General features: G+C 38.7%; 1 protein-coding gene across 3 annotated transcripts in view; it reads right to left on the bottom strand.

Annotated features, from left to right (window-relative positions):
• Window positions 1-22,072, bottom strand: part of Tgfbr1 (transforming growth factor beta receptor 1) — a 68,755-nt gene that overhangs the window by 21,170 nt on the left and 25,513 nt on the right. Inside the window, exons 1-4 of one of the 3 annotated variants that reach the window (XM_045151299.1) lie at window positions 15,080-15,192; window positions 13,312-13,557; window positions 9,128-9,370; window positions 2,668-2,898 (exon numbers count right to left, since the gene is read on the bottom strand). In XM_045151299.1, coding sequence (XP_045007234.1) covers window positions 2,668-2,898; window positions 9,128-9,370; window positions 13,312-13,447 — 610 coding nt within the window. In that variant the 5' untranslated portion in view covers window positions 13,448-13,557; window positions 15,080-15,192. Of the gene's footprint in view, window positions 1-2,667; window positions 2,899-9,127; window positions 9,371-13,311; window positions 13,558-15,079; window positions 15,193-22,072 lie in introns of those variants that run through there. The other 2 variants (XM_004656956.3, XM_045151294.1) reach the window with 2 other exon arrangements.

The following is a 22,072-nucleotide window of genomic DNA, read 5'->3' as shown; positions in this document are numbered from 1 at the left end:
TCCCCCAGTACCCATGTAGAGCCAGATACACAAAGTGGTGCATGCATCTGGAGTTTGTTGGCAGTGGCAGGAGACACTGGTGTGCCCATACTCACTTATCCTATTTCTCTGTTTCTCTTTCAAATAAATAAATATTTGTAATAAATATTTATTTAAAAAAAGTAAAAATGTGAAAGAATAAGCAAAGAAACCCAACAAAGAAAAAGCTATTTTAAGAGCTGGGGAAGACACTAACGGTGTTAAAGGCAAAAGAAAATGAGAACAAAAGATTTGGTCACACTATTAACACTGCTTTTGTTTACAGTTAGTCAGTACTGATAATCACTGTCTACACCCCCACTGTCCCTATCATAACCAAACATCATAAGCTTCCTGATGTGACATGATCTGAAGTACACAATATACCTAGGATGCATTTTAGGAAACCAGTAAGCATCAGTCAGATTAAGACTCTCTAATAGTTAATCTTTTTTCCCTAATTAAATTGTTATCATTATTAACAACATATTTTATATGACTACATCATGTGCTGGTACCTTCTTTCCCCTGGTCCCTGCCCCCATTCCACTGAGGACCCTCCTCAGTGGGGCTGCAGGAATTCCCTATGGGGTTGTGGGTTATGCACTGTGTGGGAGCAGCAGTCAGTTATTTGGGGGGGGGGGGAGTCAATGCCTCTGGGCATGATGTTTCAATTTGTGGCTCTTACAGTCTTTCCACCGCCTCTTCTGAAAAATTCCTTGAGCTGTGGTGGGTAAGTTTTAAGTCTACTTCAGTGATGGGCTCTTAGGAGCCTCTGGATCTCTGCTGTGGTAAGTCTTGAGTATCTGATGGTTAATCTTGACTGTCAACTTAATATGATTTAGAATCACCTAGGAGATAAACCTCTGGGCAGGTTTGTGAAGATGGTTTCAATAACTGAAGTGGAAGACTCACTCTAACTGTGAGCAGTAGCATTCCAGGGCTGATCCCAGACTGAATACAAAGGATAAAGGGGGTCTCTGGAGATGGCTCAGTGGTTGAAGGTGCTTGCACTACAAGCTTAGGTCCCCAGAACCCACGTAAAGATAGAAGCATAACAATGCACACATCTGTAGTCCTAATGAACTCAGAGCAACTAGAGGTGGAGTCAAGAAAATTCCAAAGCTGGAGCCAGTTAGTCTGGACTTCCCAGCAGCCAGCAACAGGAGAGACCCTGTCTTAAGCAAGAGAACCAATACACAGAGGTTACCCTCTGGCATCTACATGCATTCCCTGACTAGTACATGAGCACACATAAATAATTTTAACTTGAAAAAGGAGAAAGCAAGTAGAGCATCAGTATTCATCTCTTGATGATTCCTGACTGTGGAAGCAATGTGACCAGCTGCCTCAAGCTACTGTCACACATCTTCCCTGGCACAAGCCGGGAACCAAGTAAACCTGTCTTTCCTTTACTTGCTTTGGTTTTTTGGTGTTTTGTCATAGCAATGAGAAAAATACAGCCTCTATTTTCAAAAAATGCAGAGAAATAAACAGAGATTCTACAGTGTCTCTGTAATTAGCAAATTACGGAATCTGTTATTCAATAAACTACAAAAAAAGAAGGGAAAACTAAAACCTTTAAAAGATGTATAGAAAGCAACAACCAAATAACCAACTGCCATGTGCATACTCAGGATCATCTCCAACAATTGGTTGTTATTCATTTTTTTAAAAGTAGACAGAATATGGGATGAGATTTTTAAAAATGATAACAATATTAAGAGTTACTTAATAAAGATTATTTCCTTAACCTTTAAAGATAGGAAATGGGCATGTTTATGGGTGAAATGATATAATATCTGGTACAGGCTTCAAACAATTTGGTTAGGGTACAGTAGCTAAGATCACAGGCACATGATTGGCAATGAGTGATAATTCTGGAAGTTAATTCACTGGGAATCAGAACACTTTTCTCTACCTTTAGGTATACTAGAAATTTCCTATAAAGATGCAATATATGCCTAATGTAAATGCATTTGAAAATACAGAGAGACAAACAAAAATCCCAAACCCACCCACAACCACCACCTAAGATTAAATATTTAATATTGTGAAGAATAAATATTATTGAAGAAAGTGAAAGAAGGGAAAAGATGACTAACTACAGGTCTGCCAAGCTACAAAAGCGCAGAAGAGAAGCGAAAAGACTGAAGAAATCATTGGTTTACACTGAAATAAATTATTAGTCAAGAAGAAATTAGAAATTAAAAGAAAACAAATACCTGAGCCCTATCCTACCTCCAATTCTAAGCAACTACAATTTAATATTTTCTATCTTATGCCTATATTCAATTAATGGCTAGAACTAAAATAACAAAAATACATTTCATTTTTTGTTTATTTTTATTTATTTATTTGAGAATCACAAAAAGTTCAAGGCCACCCTGAGACTACATAGTGAATTCCAGGTCAGCCTGAATTACTAGAAGTGAAACCCTACTTCAAAAAACCAAACACACACACACACACACAGAGACAGAGAGAGAGAGAGGGAGGGAAGGAGGGAGAGAGAGAGAGAGTACGTGAGCGAGTCAGAAAGAAATATAGGGAGGGAGGAAGGAAGGCAGGCTGACAGACAAAAAAAAAAAAAAAAGGCTCAAGTAGACTGCATCAAATTCTACATACAAGTAAGGCCATATTACTGACCTTTATTGTCTGCTGCTATGAAGCCCAGGATGTTTTCGTGACGCAACATTACAGTTTGATAAATCTCTGCTTCGCGGAACCATGAACGCTCTTCTCTAGAAGAGAATATCTTCACAGCCACTTCTTCTCCTCGCCACTTTCCTCGCCAGACTTCTCCGAATCGACCTTTGCCAATGCTTTCTTGTAATACAATGGTTCTTGCAATTGTTCTCTGAACAAGCAATGGTAAACCTAAAGACAAAAATAAATAGTATTCAACATGAACCATCAACAGTATGTATTTCAAACACCAGGACAGGCACTGCAGTGAGACAGACAGGAAGGTACTATTTCTTATGTTTACCTTTAAGGAACTTGTAGTCTGGGGAGATAGACTACATATACAATAAATACATAAATAAATAAATATAAATTTAATAATAATGAAAAAGGGAAATATATTAAAATAAGATAGAAACTCCTGCCTAGAGGGCTGGGACAGGCTCTATATGTAAGTTCAATTTTGACTGTCCATTTATTTATTTATTTATTTTTATTTATTTATTTGAGAGTGACAGACACAGAGAGAAAGACAGATAGTGGGAGAGAGAGAATAGAGAATGGGCGCGCCAGGGCTTCCAGCCTCTGCAAACAAACTCCAGATGCGTGCATCCCCTTGTGCATCTGGCTAACGTGGGACCTGGGGAACCGAGCCTCGAACCGGGGTCCTTAGGCTTCACAGGCAAGCGCTTAACTGCTAAGCCATCTCTCCAGCCCTTGACTGTCCTTTTATAGAAGAGATAGGGCCATAGGTGAGAAAAGGAAGAGTTTGGTAGGAGGAGTATTCAGCAGAAGTAGAGGATGGGAATAAACAGTGTCATTACTCAGAGATAATGACTATGGAAGAGCAGTGGAAGAGAAGGCAAGCTGTCACCAAAAGATGAACCGCCCTAAAGACAAGGCTCCATGATGACCAATGAAGGCTGTGGGTTAAAGAGACCCCAGTGATTTTAGAAAAAGGACCATGAAGAGGGAAAATAATTTTGAAATCTTATTTTAGGAAGATATATCTAGCCATGGTTTTAATTATGGAAGGGAGAAGGAAGTGAACACAAGTAAAAGAAATAAATTGACCCAACTTTTAGTAATTCATTAAAAATCACCAAAGAAACTATTTCAAGGCAAGCAATTTATTTGCTAGGAACTTCCTACTCAAGTGACCCCTGTTATCTGAAAGACCTATATAAAAACTTAGGCTGATAGCAGGGTAGTTGCATTTTTACACTCACTGACCTTATCTCATTCAAAAATACATATTTTTAATTTTTATTTGAGGGAGATAGGAAGAGGTAAATAGACAGAATGGGCATGCCAGGGCCTCTAGCCATTGCAAACAACCTCCAGATACATGTGCACCATGTTCATCTGGCTTACATGGGTACTGGGGAATCAAGCCCAGGTCCTTAGACTTTGCAGGCAAAACTTAACCACTAAGCAATCTCTCCAACCCTAAAATACATATATTTTTTTAATTGCCATGTTACATGATCAAAAAGGATTTGGTAGTTTCCTACCACATTTAAGAGTCTCCTTGTATCTGGAGACTTGGGCGACAGCACGGTGAGTAACGTGCATAGGGACCTGAGTTGAATCCCCAAAAGCCATATAAAATCAGCTAAGTATGCCAGGTGGTGGTACATACCTTTAGTTCTAGATCTACTCAAGAGGCTGAAGTAGAAGGACCACCATAAGTTACTATACCTTGTTCTAAGCTTAATGAAAGTTGAACAAGTTAATAAATTGTATGTAATTTTAAAAAATCCACATGCTAAATCTTTACATCAATTAGAAGTTCTTCTCTTTCATCAGGAGTTTTTCCTTTCTCTTCATTACCCTCCACACCTCCTACAAATTGATTATGTCTAATTATAAACAATTATTTGTGTACAAAGAGTGACAGATAAAAATAGATCCATAATTTTATTTCAATCAATGATCAATTCCTAATTATTAAGTACTGTTTAGTGTAAATATACTGTTATTAATTTTTCTTTAAGACTTTATAAAGGGCTACAACACAAAAAGTATCCTGCAGAGTTCATTTTAGAAGGTTAATCCTAACAAAGAAGCAAAAGCAAGCCAGGTGTGGTGGTGCAGGACTGTAATGCCAGCATTTGGGAAGCTGAGACAGGAGAATCCTATGAGTTTGAGGCCAGTGTGGGCTAAAGAGTAAAACACACACACGCACACACAAAGCAAAAGCAATCATAAATAGAATGTCTGAAAAGCCAGAGACGTAAGATTTTCCTCACTGGATCCTAGATGCAGCACTAAATTTATATTCATCATATTGTGTTTAACAGCTATGAATACATGAGCATTTTTTCATAGTAAAAATTTTCTGAAGCTGGGCATGGTGACACATACCTTTAATCCCAGCACTTGGAAGGCAGAGGTAGGAGGATCACTGTGAGTTGAAGGCCACCCTGAGACTACATAATGAATTCTAGGTCAGCCTGGGCTAGAGTGAGACCCCCCCTTGGAAAAAGAAAAATTTCTCCTAAAAATAAACAAGCCTAACTTAGGTCTCTATCTGCTTTATTCTTCTGTACTTTTAAAACTCCTTGAAATGAAAACTCCAATAGGGAACTAGGGTCCTAGAAGCTTTGCATTCAGTTAATCATATACCTAACATATGCATTTGTAATAAGAGATTTTAAACTTGCACAAGGCCTAATGAATACTGGTCTAAGGAACTTGCTCTTGCAAAAACTGACACATTCTTTACAATCTAGTTGCAGCTTAAATATACGCGTATTTACAACTTGTGATTAAAATTAATGGATTTGAGTAGGTTATCTTCAAGGTTAGAGCTATTATCAGGCAGATCTTCTCTGTCTTCCCTTTAGTTATCAACTTAAAAGTACAGCCTCTGAGAAACACAACTAAGACCTTTCTTTAAATATTTTCATATTTAAAGAAATAAACAAGAGAATTCAAAATAGGCAATGTTTAGTTGAAAGAACTACACAGGGTATTATAAATAGGCATGGCATATTATGGGTATAAGTACTATGCACAAGGTGGAGTTAAGGTTTCATTATACAGGAAATATGGCTTTTGCTGCTATCAGTTAACAGAAGTTGACTTTTGTCTGGATAAGGTCTGAGAGAATTTAGCACATAATCAACTATGACTGAGAAGACCTTAAACTAATTCTTTTTTTTTTTTTTTTGGATAATGCAGTAAATTGATTCCTTATGTCTTCAGGCACTTCCAACACTTGGGAGACCAAGGTAGGAGGATTGCCGTGAGTTTAAGGCCACCGTGAATTTCAGGTCAGCCTGGGCTAGAATGAATGCCTACCTCAAAATACAAAAAAAAAAAAAGTTTTCAGTTAAGACTGGTGTTTATCAAGTGCTTTCACAGAAACATCTTATTTCATTTAAATGTAACAACATTCCAATGACAGGCACTACTCATTGCTTTTAAAGCTGAGATAACTCAGCTATGTGTGGTGGTGTGTACCCTTAGCCCAGCACTAGGGAGGCAGTGATAGGACTGCTGCAAGTCTGAGGGCAGTCTAAGACTACAGAGTAAGTTCCAGGTCATCCTGGGCTAGTCTGATGCCCTCCCTTGAAAACAAATAAACAAACAAACAAAAAGATGAAATAACTCAAGCGTGAGACATCAGTGCCCAAAGCCAGAGCTAGCATTGATGTACACAATGTTTTGCAAGGTGAGTGAGGCATGAAAGGAGAGATGCTTTCAGACACTAGTACTTGATAGTCCTCAAAATGCACACAAGGTAGAAAAAGAGCAATTCTGTTATTGTATTTTAAATTATTTATTGTGTGTGTGTAGGAATGGACATGTACATGCCATAGCACATGTATGGAGGGCAGAGGACAACCTTGGGGTGTTGGTCCTCATATTCTACCTTGTTTAAGACAGGGTCTGTCTTCCCTTTTGCAAATGCCAGACAGCTGGCCCACAAGCTTGAGCTTCTCCTGACTCAACCTCCCATTGTCATAGGCATGTTGGAATTACCAGGGAATGCACTACTCTGGTCATGAGGCTTGTGCAGCCACTGCTTTTAACCACTGAAACATCTCGCCAACCCTGCTTCCACTTTTGAATTCATGTTTATATTTTAAGAAGCAAGTAAACATGCTTTTGTTCAGATGTCACCTGTCATCCACATGGCAATGTTTCTAATCCTCTCAATGAGCTTAAAAGGAGGAGCCCCTTTAACATTCTTGGACATATGCTTGGCAGCAAGAGGCCAGATTCCAAGGACTAATTTCAAATGTTGTGCAGTCACCCTAGTTTTCTGTGACTTTGGTCCTTGCGTCTTATGATCCTTGACCAGGCTAACTTGTGAGAAGACTTTCCTCTGAGAACAAAGTAAACTAACTCAGAATCAATGATAAAACAACCCAGGAAACCCCCTGTCCTGCCCAGTTTGTCCGATCTTCAGGATTCAAGCTGTCCCAGCTCAAGCCAACCTCTTGGTGTCTCACTCTCACAGTAGCCTAAGGAGTCCTAAGACAGCCTTTGCCTTTGGAGATGGGGCTTGTGTGCAAGCCTGCATGGCTCCTACCAGTTACAGAAAAAACACAATGTTGAGAGCCGGGCGTGGTGGCGCACGCCTTTAATCCCAGCACTCGGGAGGCAGAGGTAGGAGAATTGCCATGAGTTCAAGGTCAGCCTGGACCAGAGAGAGACCCTACCTTGAAAAACCAAAAAAAAAGAAAAAAAAATGTTGAATATATATGGTCTAATTTTACAAAAGGGTTCAAGTCATGTTCCCTCACTTTACATATGCACACACACCAGTACAGATTGACTTCCTTAAAATAAAGGCCTTTGTCATTATGTGAACTTTCTATACCATTAATGAGATTTTGGTGTTTTAGAGCTGTATTACTTCTCTGTCACAACTCTTGCTTTAATGTTCCTTATTACTTGAGTATTTACAAATCTTCATTTTATCCATTACTTTAACCCTTACTTGAAGTTGATTCAAAGTTTTTAAAGGACAGTATACCACATTTAAGAGTCCTAATAAATCACTTTAAATATTTTTACAAATATTATCTGTTCTGTATTTCTGATGAGAAAACAGAAGTCCAAAAGTAAATATGGTTTAACCAGGTCAAACGGCTTGGACCAGAATTTAGATCAGTTGATTGCTAAGTACATTCAATTTCCAAAACTGCAGAGGGTAAAGACAAACTTCTAAGTCTCCTTCCAAACCATATGCATGAGAAAACAAATGACAATTCCCCTGTGGTTTAGAAGTGACATCATCATGCCAAAATTTACCTCGGGATGATTCAGGTAATTAGTCAATGTATCCCTGATTCTAAAAAATGAATAAATAAAAGAGAAAAGCAAGCCAGGTGTGGTGGCACATGCCTTTAATCCCAGCACTCAGGAGGCAGAGGTAGGAGTTTCAGGTTACCCTGAGACTACATAGTGAATTCCAGGTCAACCTGAGCTAGAGTGTGACCCTACTTCAAAAAACCAAAAAAAGAGAGAGAAAAGGAAACATCTAAGTGCCATGTATCCACAAAGTATGCTCAATGACAGAGTCTTCTGATTTTAATTTTTAAAAAAATCATTGAGCTAAAATAAGTAAATACCAGACTGGAGAGATAGCAACCTCAGTTAAGGTGTTTGCCCGTGAAGACTGAGGACCCAGGTTTGATTCCCCAGTACCCACATAAGCCAAATGTACAAGGAGGTACATGCATCTGAAGTTCACTTGCAGTGGCTGGATGCCCTGGCGTGTCCATTCTCTCTCTCAAAATGGATGAATAAAAATAAAAATTAAGGGCTGGAGAGATGGCTTAGCGGTTAAGCGCTTGCCTGTGAAGCCTAAGGACCCCGGTTCGAGGCTCGGTTCCCCAGGTCCCACGTTAGCCAGATGCACAAGGGGGCGCACGCGTCTGGAGTTCGTTTGCAGAGGCTGGAAGCCCTGGCGCGCCCATTCTCTCTCTCTCCCTCTCTCTGTCCTTCTCTCTGTGTCTGTCGCTCTCAAATAAATTAAAAAAAAAAAAAAAAAAAAAAACTTCCCCAATTCTGAACACATTTCTGTCATGCTTGCCTTCAAGCGCAAAAATAAAGCTGCTAAATAGTCTTGAGTAGACTGGGTACTTGCAGAGAATCTCAGTAACTTTGAACTTCAGCCTCATCCTTGTGCGAAGAGTTGAATTTTTCCTTTCTTTCATATTCATAGAAAGCAAATGAGGTTACATAGGGGGAAATACTTTGAAATTTTTACAGCTAAAGGTGACTTGCTGGCTTGTTTCAACAGTAAAGCAAGCAACAATTTATCTATACTAAACTTGTAAAAGACAGATACAGGCTAAGCTTAACAACCTTAGGCTCTAACCTGGAAATGTTGTTCACAACATAGCAAGTTTAACAAACTAAGTCAAATGGTTTAGCCAAAATGAAATTTAAAAAAAATTACCTGATCCAGACCCTGATGTCGTCATATCATAAATCAAATCTTTTAATGTAGTACCCTCTGAAATAAAAGGGCGGTCTAGTGAAGGATCCTCTTCATTTGGCACTCGATGGTGAATGACAGTGCGGTTATGGCAGATATAGACCATCAACATAAGTGAGATGCAGACAAAACAGACTGGTCCAGCAATGACAGCTGCCAGCTCAACAGGACCAAGGCCAGGAGACTGCTTCTCTGAAAAAGGGCCTCAAATGAAATAAATATCAACAACAACAAGAACATTGTAGGTGGTATTCACATTTTCACAACCCTCCACATTTCTAGGTGACAAGTGCCACCACTTTGCCATACAGCCTCATCCCAGGTCACAAGACTAGACCTTGAAAAAGTGACCTATTTGATTCCCTCTTCGGTCTCCCTTTAATATCTCCAACTCTGTCAGTACTCTTCTCTTCCCATGTCCCTCCCATTATCTAATTCAGAAGGCTCCCTCCCCATATGTCACCTCAGATCTACTAAAAAAGAAGCAATTCTCTAAAGCAGCCTCCAATGATGCTAATGTGGCTTATTTTCCTATTTCAAAGCCATTAGATGTTTACAACAGAGGAAAACACATAAATACAGTTAAATAAGTTTTTAAAAATTATCTACCTTCTATCATCCAGAAAACACTCAAAACTCTCACAAAATACATATATCTCTCCCAACTTTTAAAATATTTTCATTTATTTATTTGCAAGGACAGAAAGAAAGGAAGAGAGAAGAGAGAGAGAGAAAATATGAATGAATGAGGAAGCCCAGGCCTTTTGCCACTACAAACAAACTCCAGACACATGTGCCATTTTGAGAATCTGGCTTTATATGGGTACTAGGAAATCGAACCCAGCCATCAGCCTTTGCAAGCAAGTGCTTTAACCATTGAGCAATTTCTGCAGGCCTCTACCAATTCGTAAGGAAAAATATTTCCTTTGCTTAATTTTATTTTAGTTTTTCTTTCCCACTTCACCCCACCCTGGGGACAGAGACAGAATCTTGCCATGTAGCTCACTCAGGCCTGCCTCAGCCTTGTGGTTCTCCTGCCTCTGCCTACTAAACACTGCCCCCCCCTTTGCAAGAGTTGATGCATATACTTACTTTCTGAACTATTTTTGTCACTTTTACTTTTAATTCTACCTATTTACTTTTTTTAAATCTCTTAATAGTTAACATTTTGTGTTGTTTCAAAAACACATTATAATTACTTTGACATTCATCCTGAACTTTACTTTGCATTTACTACTATCATTTTTTAAAATCTTTATTTGGACTAATTTCTCTTGTGTAGTATATGTGCTATGGTGTATGCACGTGTGTGCACATAGATGGGCATGCCCCATGCAAACGCAGAGGCCAGAGAACACAGGGTGTCCTCCTTTATCAATCATCACGAGTTTCCTTTGAAATGGGGTATTTCACTATGCTGGAGCTGCCATTTTCAGTCACACTGGCTGATCAGTGAACCCCATGATTCTCCAGTCTCCATACCTCACAGGACTGTGTAGTGGCCACCCCTAGTTGTTTATGTGGGTGCTAGGGAATGCAACTCAGGGAAAACCTGATGCCTGCATGACAAATGGTCTTAACAACTAAGACTAAGCTATCTCAACCCTTGGATTAATTTCTTATCACATAGAATTCTATCTCCAGTCATTTCTTTCAGGAAGTGTATACTGATGTTTATACATTAAATAGTTATATACAGACAATTGTTTCTTTTGTATATGAAAATTTTGACTTTAAGAATGTTGGGTTATAGTCATTGTACGTTCCATTGTCTCCTGTGATGGTTTGTTTCAGGTGTCCCCCATAAACTTGGATAGATGCTCTAAATGCTAGGTCCCCAGCTGATGTCAATTTGGGAATTAAAGCCTCCTAGAGGCAATGTACTGTTGGGGATAGGTTTATGGATGTGATAGCCAGCTTCCTCTTGCCAGTGTTTGGTACACTTTCCTGTTGCTACTGTCCTTCTCATGTTGGCCAAAAGATGATGTCCACCCTCTGCTCATGCCATCATTTCTCCCTGCTATCATAGACTTTCCCCTCGAGTCTGTAAACCAAAATAAATCATTTTTCCCACAAGCTGCAATTGGTCAAGTGTTTTCTGGTAGCAATGCCAACCTGACTGCAACACCACCTATGATAAGAAATAGAAAATCTGAGGCGGGTGTGGTAGCACACGCCTTTAATCCCAGCACTTGGGAGGCAGAAATAGCAGGATTGCCAAGAATGCGAGGCCAACCTGACACTACATAGTGAATTCCAGGTCAGGCTGCTGAGCTAGAGTGAGACCCTGCTTCCAAAAAAAAAAAAAAAAAAAAAAAAGAAATAGAAAATTTGAATGGTTTTCCCTTTATAGTCCATGTTTTACATGTACTAAATGCTTATTTTTTTTCATGCTCAAAAATGTTACTTTTAAGTACAATGATTGTAATGGGGAGGTAATATGATGGAGAATGGAATTTCAAAGGGGAAAGTGTGGGGGTGGGGAGGGAGGAAATTACCATGGGATTTTTTTTATAATCATGGAAAATGTTAGTAAAAATTTAAAATTTTTTTTAAAAAATGTTACTTTTTATAGTTTTATGTATTTGGGTAAGCATTTCTTCATTTATCTTGCCTGATATTCTTTATTTAGAGTTTTTTTTTTAATTTATTTTTTTATGAGAGGGAGGAGGGAGGGAAAGAATAGGCATGTAAAGGCCTCTAGTCACTGCAAACAAACAAATTCCAGACACATGCCTCACCTTGTGCATCTCTTACCTGAATACTATTTTTTTTGTTTTGTTTTGTTTTTCAAGGTAGGATCTTGCTCTAGCCTAGGCTGACCTGGAATTCACTATGTAGTCTCAGGATGGCCTGGAACTCACAGAGATCCTCCTACCTCTGCCTCCCGAGTGTTGGGATTAAAGGTGAGCGCCACCACACCTGACTCTTCTTATGGAATTTCCAATATGTATTTTGGATTACCTAGATCTGTTCTCCATCTCCCTTAAATTTACAGGCCAACTGGCTTTTTCTCTGAACTATAATGTGATTTCTCAAACTTGAACTTTAAAATTACAGCATACAATGTACTATTCACTTTCAATACTGCATTTCAACTGAGATTTTCACTGAAAGTAATCTTTTAACAACTGTGAAATGTTGTCATTGTGTAGTGAACAACTAAAATTCCCGGCCTGTCTGAAAGTTCTTCCTTACAAATAAATGGTAAGCCTATTTGATAGAATGACACCTATTCTAACTTACCCAGTTAATTCTACATTCTCTGAAGCACTGAATCTTTTCCTTTGGTTATTTTTTGTTGTTGGCTTACCCTTGTTAAAAACAAGGAATTTATGTTTGTTTAGCATTAGAAATACGGTGGCTCCAGAGGGTACCATACAGCAAATGCAGAAAAGGAATGGGGAGACTTCTCAAGGCTTTATAAATCTCTACTTAAGTATTTCAAGCTCAAACAACAGAAATATGAAACGTGGGCATTATCATTTCCTTTGCTGTATTAGAACCACAGGCACCCCTACATGGATGTTAAAAGGAAATTACCAGCTGGCAGCATCTCAGAGTCTTACCATGGGCAGCTTTACTAGCTGGTTCAATCTATGAGGAGGATTACTTCCTTTCTGTGCCTGGAAGGACTGGACTGCTCCTCAGAGGTACAGCAATGCTTCCTAATTTATTTAGCATGAGGCCTGAGGACTTTTAAAAAGTATTAACTATGGGTGATGTAAAAAAATCTAGACATTGTACATAATTAATGTACAAATAACATCATGAAATAAGGTGAAATCTTAAGATGAAAATATCCAGACCACTAAAAAGCAGCTGACTGCCTGAAATTTACTCTGAGACAATGTAGAAAAGGAAAAAAAAAAACACAAAAGGACATAGGCATACTGCCCTCTAGGATTCATCAGAATTCACTTTTAAGAAGGTATCCTGTAAGCACAATAGATCTCAATGAGAGTGTCTCCTGCAATGTCCAGGAGCCATGATCTTTGCTACCCACAATTCTACATCTGTGGAGAGGTTACTTTCTGCCTCTACCTTGAACAAATTGGGCTGCATCATTTCTATAAACACTTCCAGTTCTAAACTTGTAAACTGCCTGGGAGCTTTTCTTTGGAGGAGGGTACACAACAACTTACCAGTCGTTGGGAGCTCTATTTTATTGCAGTGGTCTTGATTACAGCAGTATGTTGTAGTAACAGCTCCAGTTTTTGAAGAGGGTGCACATACAAATGGCCTGTCTCGAGGAATCAGGTCAATCTCAGCTATGCACATGCTATTGTGTATAATTTTGTCTGTGGTCTCTGTGACAGAGACAAAGCAGAGTCCATCTGTCACACAGGTAAAATTGTCTTTTGTACAGAGGTGGCAGAAACACTGTAATGCTGGAAAAAGAGAGCAAGATACTATTAGAAAAAATTCAAAGAGTAGTTTAAAATTCTCCAACATTTGAGTTATTAACACATTCTTGATCTTACTATCATAGCATTGTTCTATCTATGCATTGTTCAAAAACAAACCTCTTTGCTGCCCTTTGAATGTCTGAGTCCATACACACACACACACACACACACACACACACACACACACACACACACACACATTTCCAAGATATAATAAAATTCTGACCCAGGATTTTCTATTAAAATGTTTTTCTTTCTAATAGAAAAAAAAAAAAAGGATGGGTTAGAGAGATGGCTTAGCAAATAAGTCCACTTCCTGTGCAAGCAGGAAGGCCTGAGGGGGGTCTAAAACCATCCAAGTTCAAATCTCCAGATCCAACAGAAACAGCTGGCTGTATTCATGTGCACATGAAACCTCAACCCTGCAAAGGAAGCAGAAACCAGGGAGTGGCCCTGGCTCATGGAAAACACAAAGCTTTAGTGTCAATAAGAAACCAGTTCAAGGGCTGGAGAGATAGTTTAATGGTTAAGGCACTTGCTTGCAAAGCCAAAGGACCCAGGTTTGATTCCCCAGGACCCTCTCGCAAGCCAAATGCAGAAGGGGGGATGGTGTTTGTAGCTGGTTTGCAGCAGCTGGAGGCCCTGGCATGCCCATTCTATCTGGCCCCCTCCCTCCTTCTCATAAATGAATAATTTTCTTTTTAAAAAGAAACTAGCTCAAAAATTAAGGATGACCATCTTATGTAGGTAGTACCAGACACTGCAAGGTCTTAATAGGTAAAGAGAGTTATATCAAAATAAAAGAAATACTAATTGAGAGGGGGAGAGTATATGATGGAGGGTGGATTTGTGAGAGGGGCGTGGGAGTGAGGAGGGAATTATCATGGTTTATTATCTATAGTTTTGGAAGCTGTCAATAAAAAAATTAAGAATGAGCAAGGCGTGGTGGTGTACACCTCTAATCCCAGCACTTGGGAGGCAGAGGTAGGAGGATCGCTGTGAGTTCGAGGCCACCCTGAGACTCCATAGTAAATTCCAGGTCACCCTGGGCTAGAGTGAGACCCTACCTCAAAAAACCAAAAAGAATGGATAAAAGAGCAATAGAACAGGACACCTGATGCTCTGCTCCAGCCACCCCAGGTAAGCCCATGTGGTCCAGCAAGGGCAAATACATACACATACACTAAACACACACAATTACATACACACGAGCAAAAAAAAAAAAAAAAAAAGTTAGTGAAATTTCATCTAAACGAGACAAGCATTTTGTCCTCCCATTTGAAACAAGGCTCATTAAAATTTGTTAATGGTTATGCTTGTTCTTACCCCTACACTGTATATACACATATACACACTGCTGCAGAACAATGTGAAAAATACTACCACAAACTCATTTTGGGTTAGAAATGCCATTTCAGTCGACTTATGGTAATGGAGTAATGAACAGATTCATATTCAAATGCTTTCTATTCACTTTAGTACAAACTCTGGAAAAGACACCTACCTTCTAGCTAGTATGGGGGTTTCACTCAGTAACATCAAAAAGTACACCAATTACAATTTTTATATATTCCAACCACACAGGCACTAACTCCATGGTTCAACTCCAGAAATGACCCTTTACAGAAAAGAAATATTTTATCACCAACACTTTCCACATATATAGCCATGTTCTCTAATGAGGTTAAGTGTTCCTCAAAGTACACACTGCTTAGCAGAATTACTAATTTGGTTTTCCCTACCCTTTGAATATAAGCTCTTTGAGTATAGAGGCTAACATTAATTATTTCTGTAAATCCGTCATTTAGCACTATACCTGACAGTAGCATTCAAAATCTGAGGAATGAACAAAAGAATGGGTGCCAACATTTCACTGTGATATCATGAAGTTACATAGCACAGGCCTATCTAATTCCAATCAAACTCTCCAATTATTCATTGGCAAGGGAAAAGTTTCAGGTATGTGGAATGGCCATCTATGAGGAGACTAGAAGGTTCATTCTACCTACAAAAGGACTGGCTAAGCAGACAGCAGGCCTGAAGAAAGTTAACTCCCCATATGACTAATTTACTATATAGAGAAAATTACTTAGCACACCTGAGTTGCACAAATCAGCATATTTCCAAGAAAGACCTGTCTTTAGGACTGGGTTTAACTAATTCCTAGGATGTAAGCCGAGTCTTTGGAATACTATGCCTGAGTACGCCTGAGGCCTTGGGTCACACAATACCAACTTGATGAAATAGTTTATGCTAGCAAAGTGATTAACAGTGAGTAACTTTTTGTTTGTTGGGATAGGGGCATGTGAGGTTCAGAGCTCAGTTCTGTCATACATACTACAATCCTACATAACTGTGGTGACTTGATCTGCACTGTTAACTTGATTGGTTTGAGATTCATTAAACACACCTATGGGTGTTTCTGAGGGCATGTTCAGAGAATATTGAGAGGAAGGCTCTCAGAACTGGAGAGATGGCTCAGTGGTTAAAAGTGCTTGCTGCACAAGCCTGATCACTGGAGTTCAAATCCCTAGCATCCACATAGAACTGGACACAGGTCTGTGGAATGCATTTACCACAATGGTAGGTGGAGTCAGGAGAATACTGAAACTCACGGAAGAGCTAATCTCATCTTTACAGTGATGAACAACAACAGAGACCCTGTCTCAAGAAAGGGAAGATGAGGACTCTCACACCAAGGCTGTCCTCTGGCCTTTACATATATGCTGTGGCACATAATCACCCATACATATGCATCATACACACACACATACACATGAGTTGCAAAGTCCCACCATGAATGTGGGTGGTATCATTCCATAGGCTGGGGACATGAAGTAAAATGGGAAAAAGGACACCATCACTCAATCCATCTCCTCTCCCCCTACAGAAGGTGCTCTGCCACATTTCTCTCCATTCTGATGCACTGAAATCTCTGAAACTATGAGCAAAATAAATCCTTCCTTAAGGCTTAAAAGTTAAGTTGTTTCTGTCAAGTATTTTGTTATAGCAATGAAAAGTGATGTAGCTCACTTGGCAGAATATTTGCCTAGCATGTATGAAGCCTTAGGTTTATTTCCCAGCACTGCTGAAGGCCAGAAGTTCAGGGTCATCCTCAGCTACTCATTGAGTTCAAAGCCAGTCTAGGCTACCTGAGTCCCTGTTTCATAACAACAAACAATTTTTAAAAAGCCTAACTATTACAATGTTTGATTCCCAATAAAAACCCTAAACACCAAGCAAGGCTCCAGTGAGCTCTGTTGGTTAGCAATACTTTGCACATGTAACTGGTAAGAGAATGAAGGCCATCTGTCCACTCTACTAGGAGGATATCTGGAAAGTTGCACTTGTTCTCTCCCAAAATGCACCTCAGGTACCTTTTCCTTTTGCCAATTTTAACCTGTATCAAGCCACTGTAACAAGTCTTAGCTATAACCCTAAAAGCTTTTCTGAGTCCTGTTGTTAGCATCAGCATGGAGACCAGGCACACTTCTGTGGCCAGATAATTGAGGAGTTCCCTTCCCCCCAGGGAAAGCCAGAACCTTGACAATGCAAAAAAAAAAATCACCTGAGTCAGAGTGAAGCAAAGTTAGTGAATTCAGTAAGTATTCAAGGGGGGGGGGGCAGTACACAATCCTAAGACATGGACTCCTTGAGACAAGAGTTCAAGAGCTGTATTTAAGTGTCTTTGTAGTGGCTATATATATGATCCTGGTGGCCAATATACATTCCTTAAAGGATGCAAGTTATAAGGTTTAAAGATTAAGCAAAGCTTAAAATTAAAGTTTAAAAAATGAAGCAAAAACACATGAGCTAGTTTACTTATTTCTCTTATCATAAAGACTTTGTTCTTGTAAGAGAAATTATTTAAGTTGGTTTTATTAGGTGCACTGTTTAGACTTAGGGATGAGAAGGAAGAGTGGTAACACAGTTAAAGTTCAAGGTCACAAACATTCTGCCCCTAAGCAAGCACAGTCTGTTTTATTCAACACCCTTGTTTGTTTAAGATGGCTTTCAGAAGCCGAGCACTCTGCAGGCAATTTTGATTTTGTCAGCTGTGTTTCTGACTCCCAGCCAGAGTCTACAGTGAAGGGCTTCTTTCCCTTCCCCTTGAACTTGCTCTGTCTTTATCCTGCCTCACTAAATTCTTCTATCAAATCATGCCTGAGGGTTGGTGGTCTTGAGATCCCTTCATGCAGCTCCATTTGCATGCTGGCACAATAAGCAGGTTTGCCTGTTATCTTTACAGATGAGCAAAGTTTTATTATAGCCATTATAAAAACTGTATTATTCTTTCCTCACAGAGTTCACTTATTTGACTTAATCCTTCACAAGTTATTTTTTAAAAGGTATTAAAAAAAGTATAGCTAAGGAACACAATCATAATCTATGTTCAGACTGTTAAAAGGGACAGAAATTATTTATGTTGGTATTGGTTATAAATTTATGCTCCTTGATGTTACAAAACTTTGTCCACCCAGTGTAACAACAATAACCTTCATCAGAGTGGCTGTGACTAATAGCAAGAGACCCTTAAGAATGGGCCTGTCGACATTCCCTCCAGCTCCTCCCTGCCCAGCTGCATGTGGTCTTGGGAGGTGTTAGAGTACACAGTGTGTGTAGAAAGTTACCTGAAGGGAGGTGGGGTCCACCTATGAAGCTATAGGAAAGTCATCATCTGTGCTGCAATGAGACTTTTTTTGGTGATACAGTTGTTTGGAGGTCAGCTACACTCCTGTAAAAGTAACCTCAGTTAAATTCACTGGTTCACCAAGTTGGACTTTGAAGGAATTGTTACTTTTGTTGACACCTTCCATGGTAAAATCCAGGTATCATTTCAAAAGGAGGGATTCTGAGCTAGGAATTCATGGACTTTATGAATCCCATGACACTACAGGGCAAGTGAATATACATACATTTTCAGCAGAACATACACAAAAAGAGTCTGACTCAGGAAAGACTAAAGCCACCACAATAGGATGATGTTATTATCCTTTCCTGAATCTCCTTACTTGAGTTCAACTCATGTTGCCTAAGTATTATCTTTATCAGATACTCTACCAAAAACTTAGTATACAATATTAATAAATAAATCATAGCCCTTGAAGAGTTCCATTAATTATTGGTAGAGAACAATAGAAGATAAAGTAGTTCAATGCTTTGTCTAAAACCTACTGTCATGAATACTTTCCAGTTCGAAAAACATCATGGCTGTCCAGGTTATACGAGAGAGGGGTAAAGTGACAATTGGTCTAACAATTAAGGTTTATGATGATGGGCTGGAGAGATGACTTAGCATTTAAAGCACTAGCCTGCAAAGCCTAAGGACCAAGGCTCGACTCTCCAGGTCCCACGTAAAGCCATATGAACATGGTAGGGCATGCTTCTGGAGTTCATCTGCAATGGCTAGAGGCCCTGCCACACCCATTCTCTCCCACTACGCCTGTCTCTAATAAACCAAAACAAACCTTAAAAAAAGACTTACGATGATGGCTATGTCTTTTATGATCCTGCTTTTTTATACATACTCCCTCCCACATCCTCTCTAAGCCTAGTTTAAACCCATCTATCTCTCTTCTGCCTCTTATCCTTTAAGATCTTATTCAAACAAGTCTCCATTTGTGATCTCAAACTTTCCCCTTCACATAACTGGTGTTCTTTGCATTATGTTAATATATCTCTACATGCCTTCAGGATATGGGCAAATATATTTATAGTGTATTGTTAGTGTCTTTCCTTACCTTAGGAAGGGCCATGTTTAGTTGTTTATTCATGTCTAAATTCTGAATCCCTAGATAGTGATCAGAAAAACATTTGCTAAAACAATATTTCCCATATAAGAGCTCACAAACCTATCAGAAGAGGAAGAGTAGTAGTTTAAGAGTTATTTATGTATATATTTTCATTTTAAAGCATCTATAAACAATGATAAACTCTCTGGATCCTGAGCAACCACCACCTTATCAAGTTACTAATCTTTCACTGCTACTTGGGTAGCTGTGTGAAAAGCTCACTCAGGTTCAATGTTCTTTGCATGCATACTTTACATACAGCTAGTTTCATATTAGTTGTAACAGAGTAGAAAATAAAGATAAGAGACATAAATCATAGGAGCAAAGTACAATAAACACCTGGTATATCCAATATAACCTAAAAGCCAGAATCATGCACAATGTGGCATATACAAGCCTTGCATGATCTTTTCTTTGTTATACAATTTGTAAAAGTTCATTTGTAGTAAATGTGACTATAATACATGATGACAGAATTCCATTCTCACTTTCAGCAACCACTGGGTTAGAAGACCATCTAATGAATGTATCAATAATACAATAATGTTAATCCCATCTTCCAACGAACAAAACAACTGACATCTCATTAAAAAACTGATATCTGAAGAATGCTTGCTAGCAAGTGTTTTCCTTAGGTATGAGATCTCATTATCTTGAACTTATCAACAAAGCCCTGAGGTCATTAATACTATCTTGCACATTACTGATGAGAATAGGCAGCTTTTTTTTTTAAATCACTCAAGTTAAAAATACTCAAACAGATTTTAAAATGGAATAAGACCTAAGGCTATTTTTTTCTACTGTGAAATCTAAACATCATCTGTCATACTGAATAATTGTATTAATTTGAATTTTGTTTTTTTGTAGTTGTTACTGTATTTAACTTTATAGATTTGTAATCATAAATAAACCAAAAACATAAGAGGTTTATTTCTAGTTTCCTGTCTATACAATTTAAATGACAGGATGAAAAACATATGCTGTACTTTTCCTTTCAAAGAAATCATTATACAATGATAAAAGTCAATAATCTACAGGCTTCTCTTTCAATAAGAACAGGTCACCAGACATAAATGTGTATAACCTGTTACTTTGTTTCATGTGTTTAGTAGGTCTAAGAGTTATCTGTTGAGTCTTTATGGCATCTTAAGTATAGGACCATATCATCTTCAATAGCAATGACTTGATTTCTTCCTTTCCTACCTTTATTCCCTTGCTCTTATTTTATTGTTCAAAGTAATACTTTAAGAACTGCATTGAGTAAGAGGCAAGTGGACACCCTTGCTTTGTTCCTGATTGTAGAGAAAATGCTTTCAGTTTTTCCCCATTTAGAATAGTGTTGGCTATAAATTTGTCATATATAGCCTTTAGTATAAGGTTCTTTCTAGTCCTAGTTCTTTTGAGGCTTTTCATCATGAAGGGATGATGAACTCTGTCAAAAGCCTCTTCTGTATCTATTGAGATGATCCTATGATTTACATCCTTAAGTCTATTTATGTGCTATACTGTTTTCATTGATTTCCATGTGAAAAACCAACCTTGTATCCCAGGAATGAAACCAACTTGTGATGTATGAATAATCCTATTGATGTGATCTTAAATTTGGTTTTCAAGATTTTATTTAGAATTTTTTGGTATATGTTTTTGTATATGTATGTAAGAAAAAATAGTCTCCAGTTTTCATTTTTTGTTGTTGTGTTCTTATCCAATATTGACATCAAGGTTATCCTGGCTTCACATGACATAGTGCTCTTTCCCTTTGTGTTCTATGAACACATTGAGGAACACTGGTGTTAACACTTTTTTAAATTGTGGTAAGAATTTGGGAATGAAGCTGGGCGTGGTGGTGCACACCTTTAATCACAGCACTTGGGAGGCAGAGGTAGGAGGATCACCATGAGTTCAAGACCACCCTGAGAATACATAGTGAATTCTAAGTCAGCCTGAACTAGAGTGAGACCCCACCAAAAAGAATTTGGCAATTCATCTGCCCAGTCCTGATCTGTTCTTTACTGGGATATTATTTTTTCCCATTTTTATTATGTATGTGTATGAGAGAGAAAATGAGTACACATGTGGCGATCCAGGGACGACCTTGGGGTGTTTCTCCTCTCCTTGCACCTTTTTGAAACCAGTCATTCGTGGCACTGCTGCTTGAGAGCTTCCAGATTCTCTTGGCTCTGCTTTTCGTTGCAGTAGGCACATGGGATAACAGATGCATACTGCCACTTTGCAACCAGCTTTACGTTGGCACTAAGGAAGACTTAACTCAGGTCAGCAAGCTTGCACATAAGTACATTAAATTGCTGTCTGGCTCAAACAATTTTATCCTTTGTGCCTCAAATGTGTCTATTCCTTCTAGAGTTTCTAATTTTTTAATTTAAAGTATTTTATTTCTATTTATATATTTGAAAGGGAGGGGGAAGAGAGAAAGAGACAGAATGGGCACACCAGGATCTATAGCCACTGCAAAGGAACTCCAAATGCACGCATCTGGTGTTACGTGGGTATTTAGGAACCAGCCTGAGTCCTATGGCTTTGCAGGCATTTTTCCAGCCCTCAAGTTTTTTTGAAATATAAATTTTTACAGTATTCCCTGATGAACCTCTGGATTTCATTGGATCTGTTGCAAGGCACTCCTTTTCATCTTTAATTTTATTAATTTGGCCTTCTATTTCTTGTGGTTAGTTTCACTAGGGGTTTGT

Source organism: Jaculus jaculus, chromosome 1, assembly GCF_020740685.1.
Source record: "Jaculus jaculus isolate mJacJac1 chromosome 1, mJacJac1.mat.Y.cur, whole genome shotgun sequence".
NCBI lineage: Eukaryota > Metazoa > Chordata > Mammalia > Rodentia > Dipodidae > Jaculus > Jaculus jaculus.
This window is presented reverse-complemented; position numbering and strand designations above follow the sequence as displayed.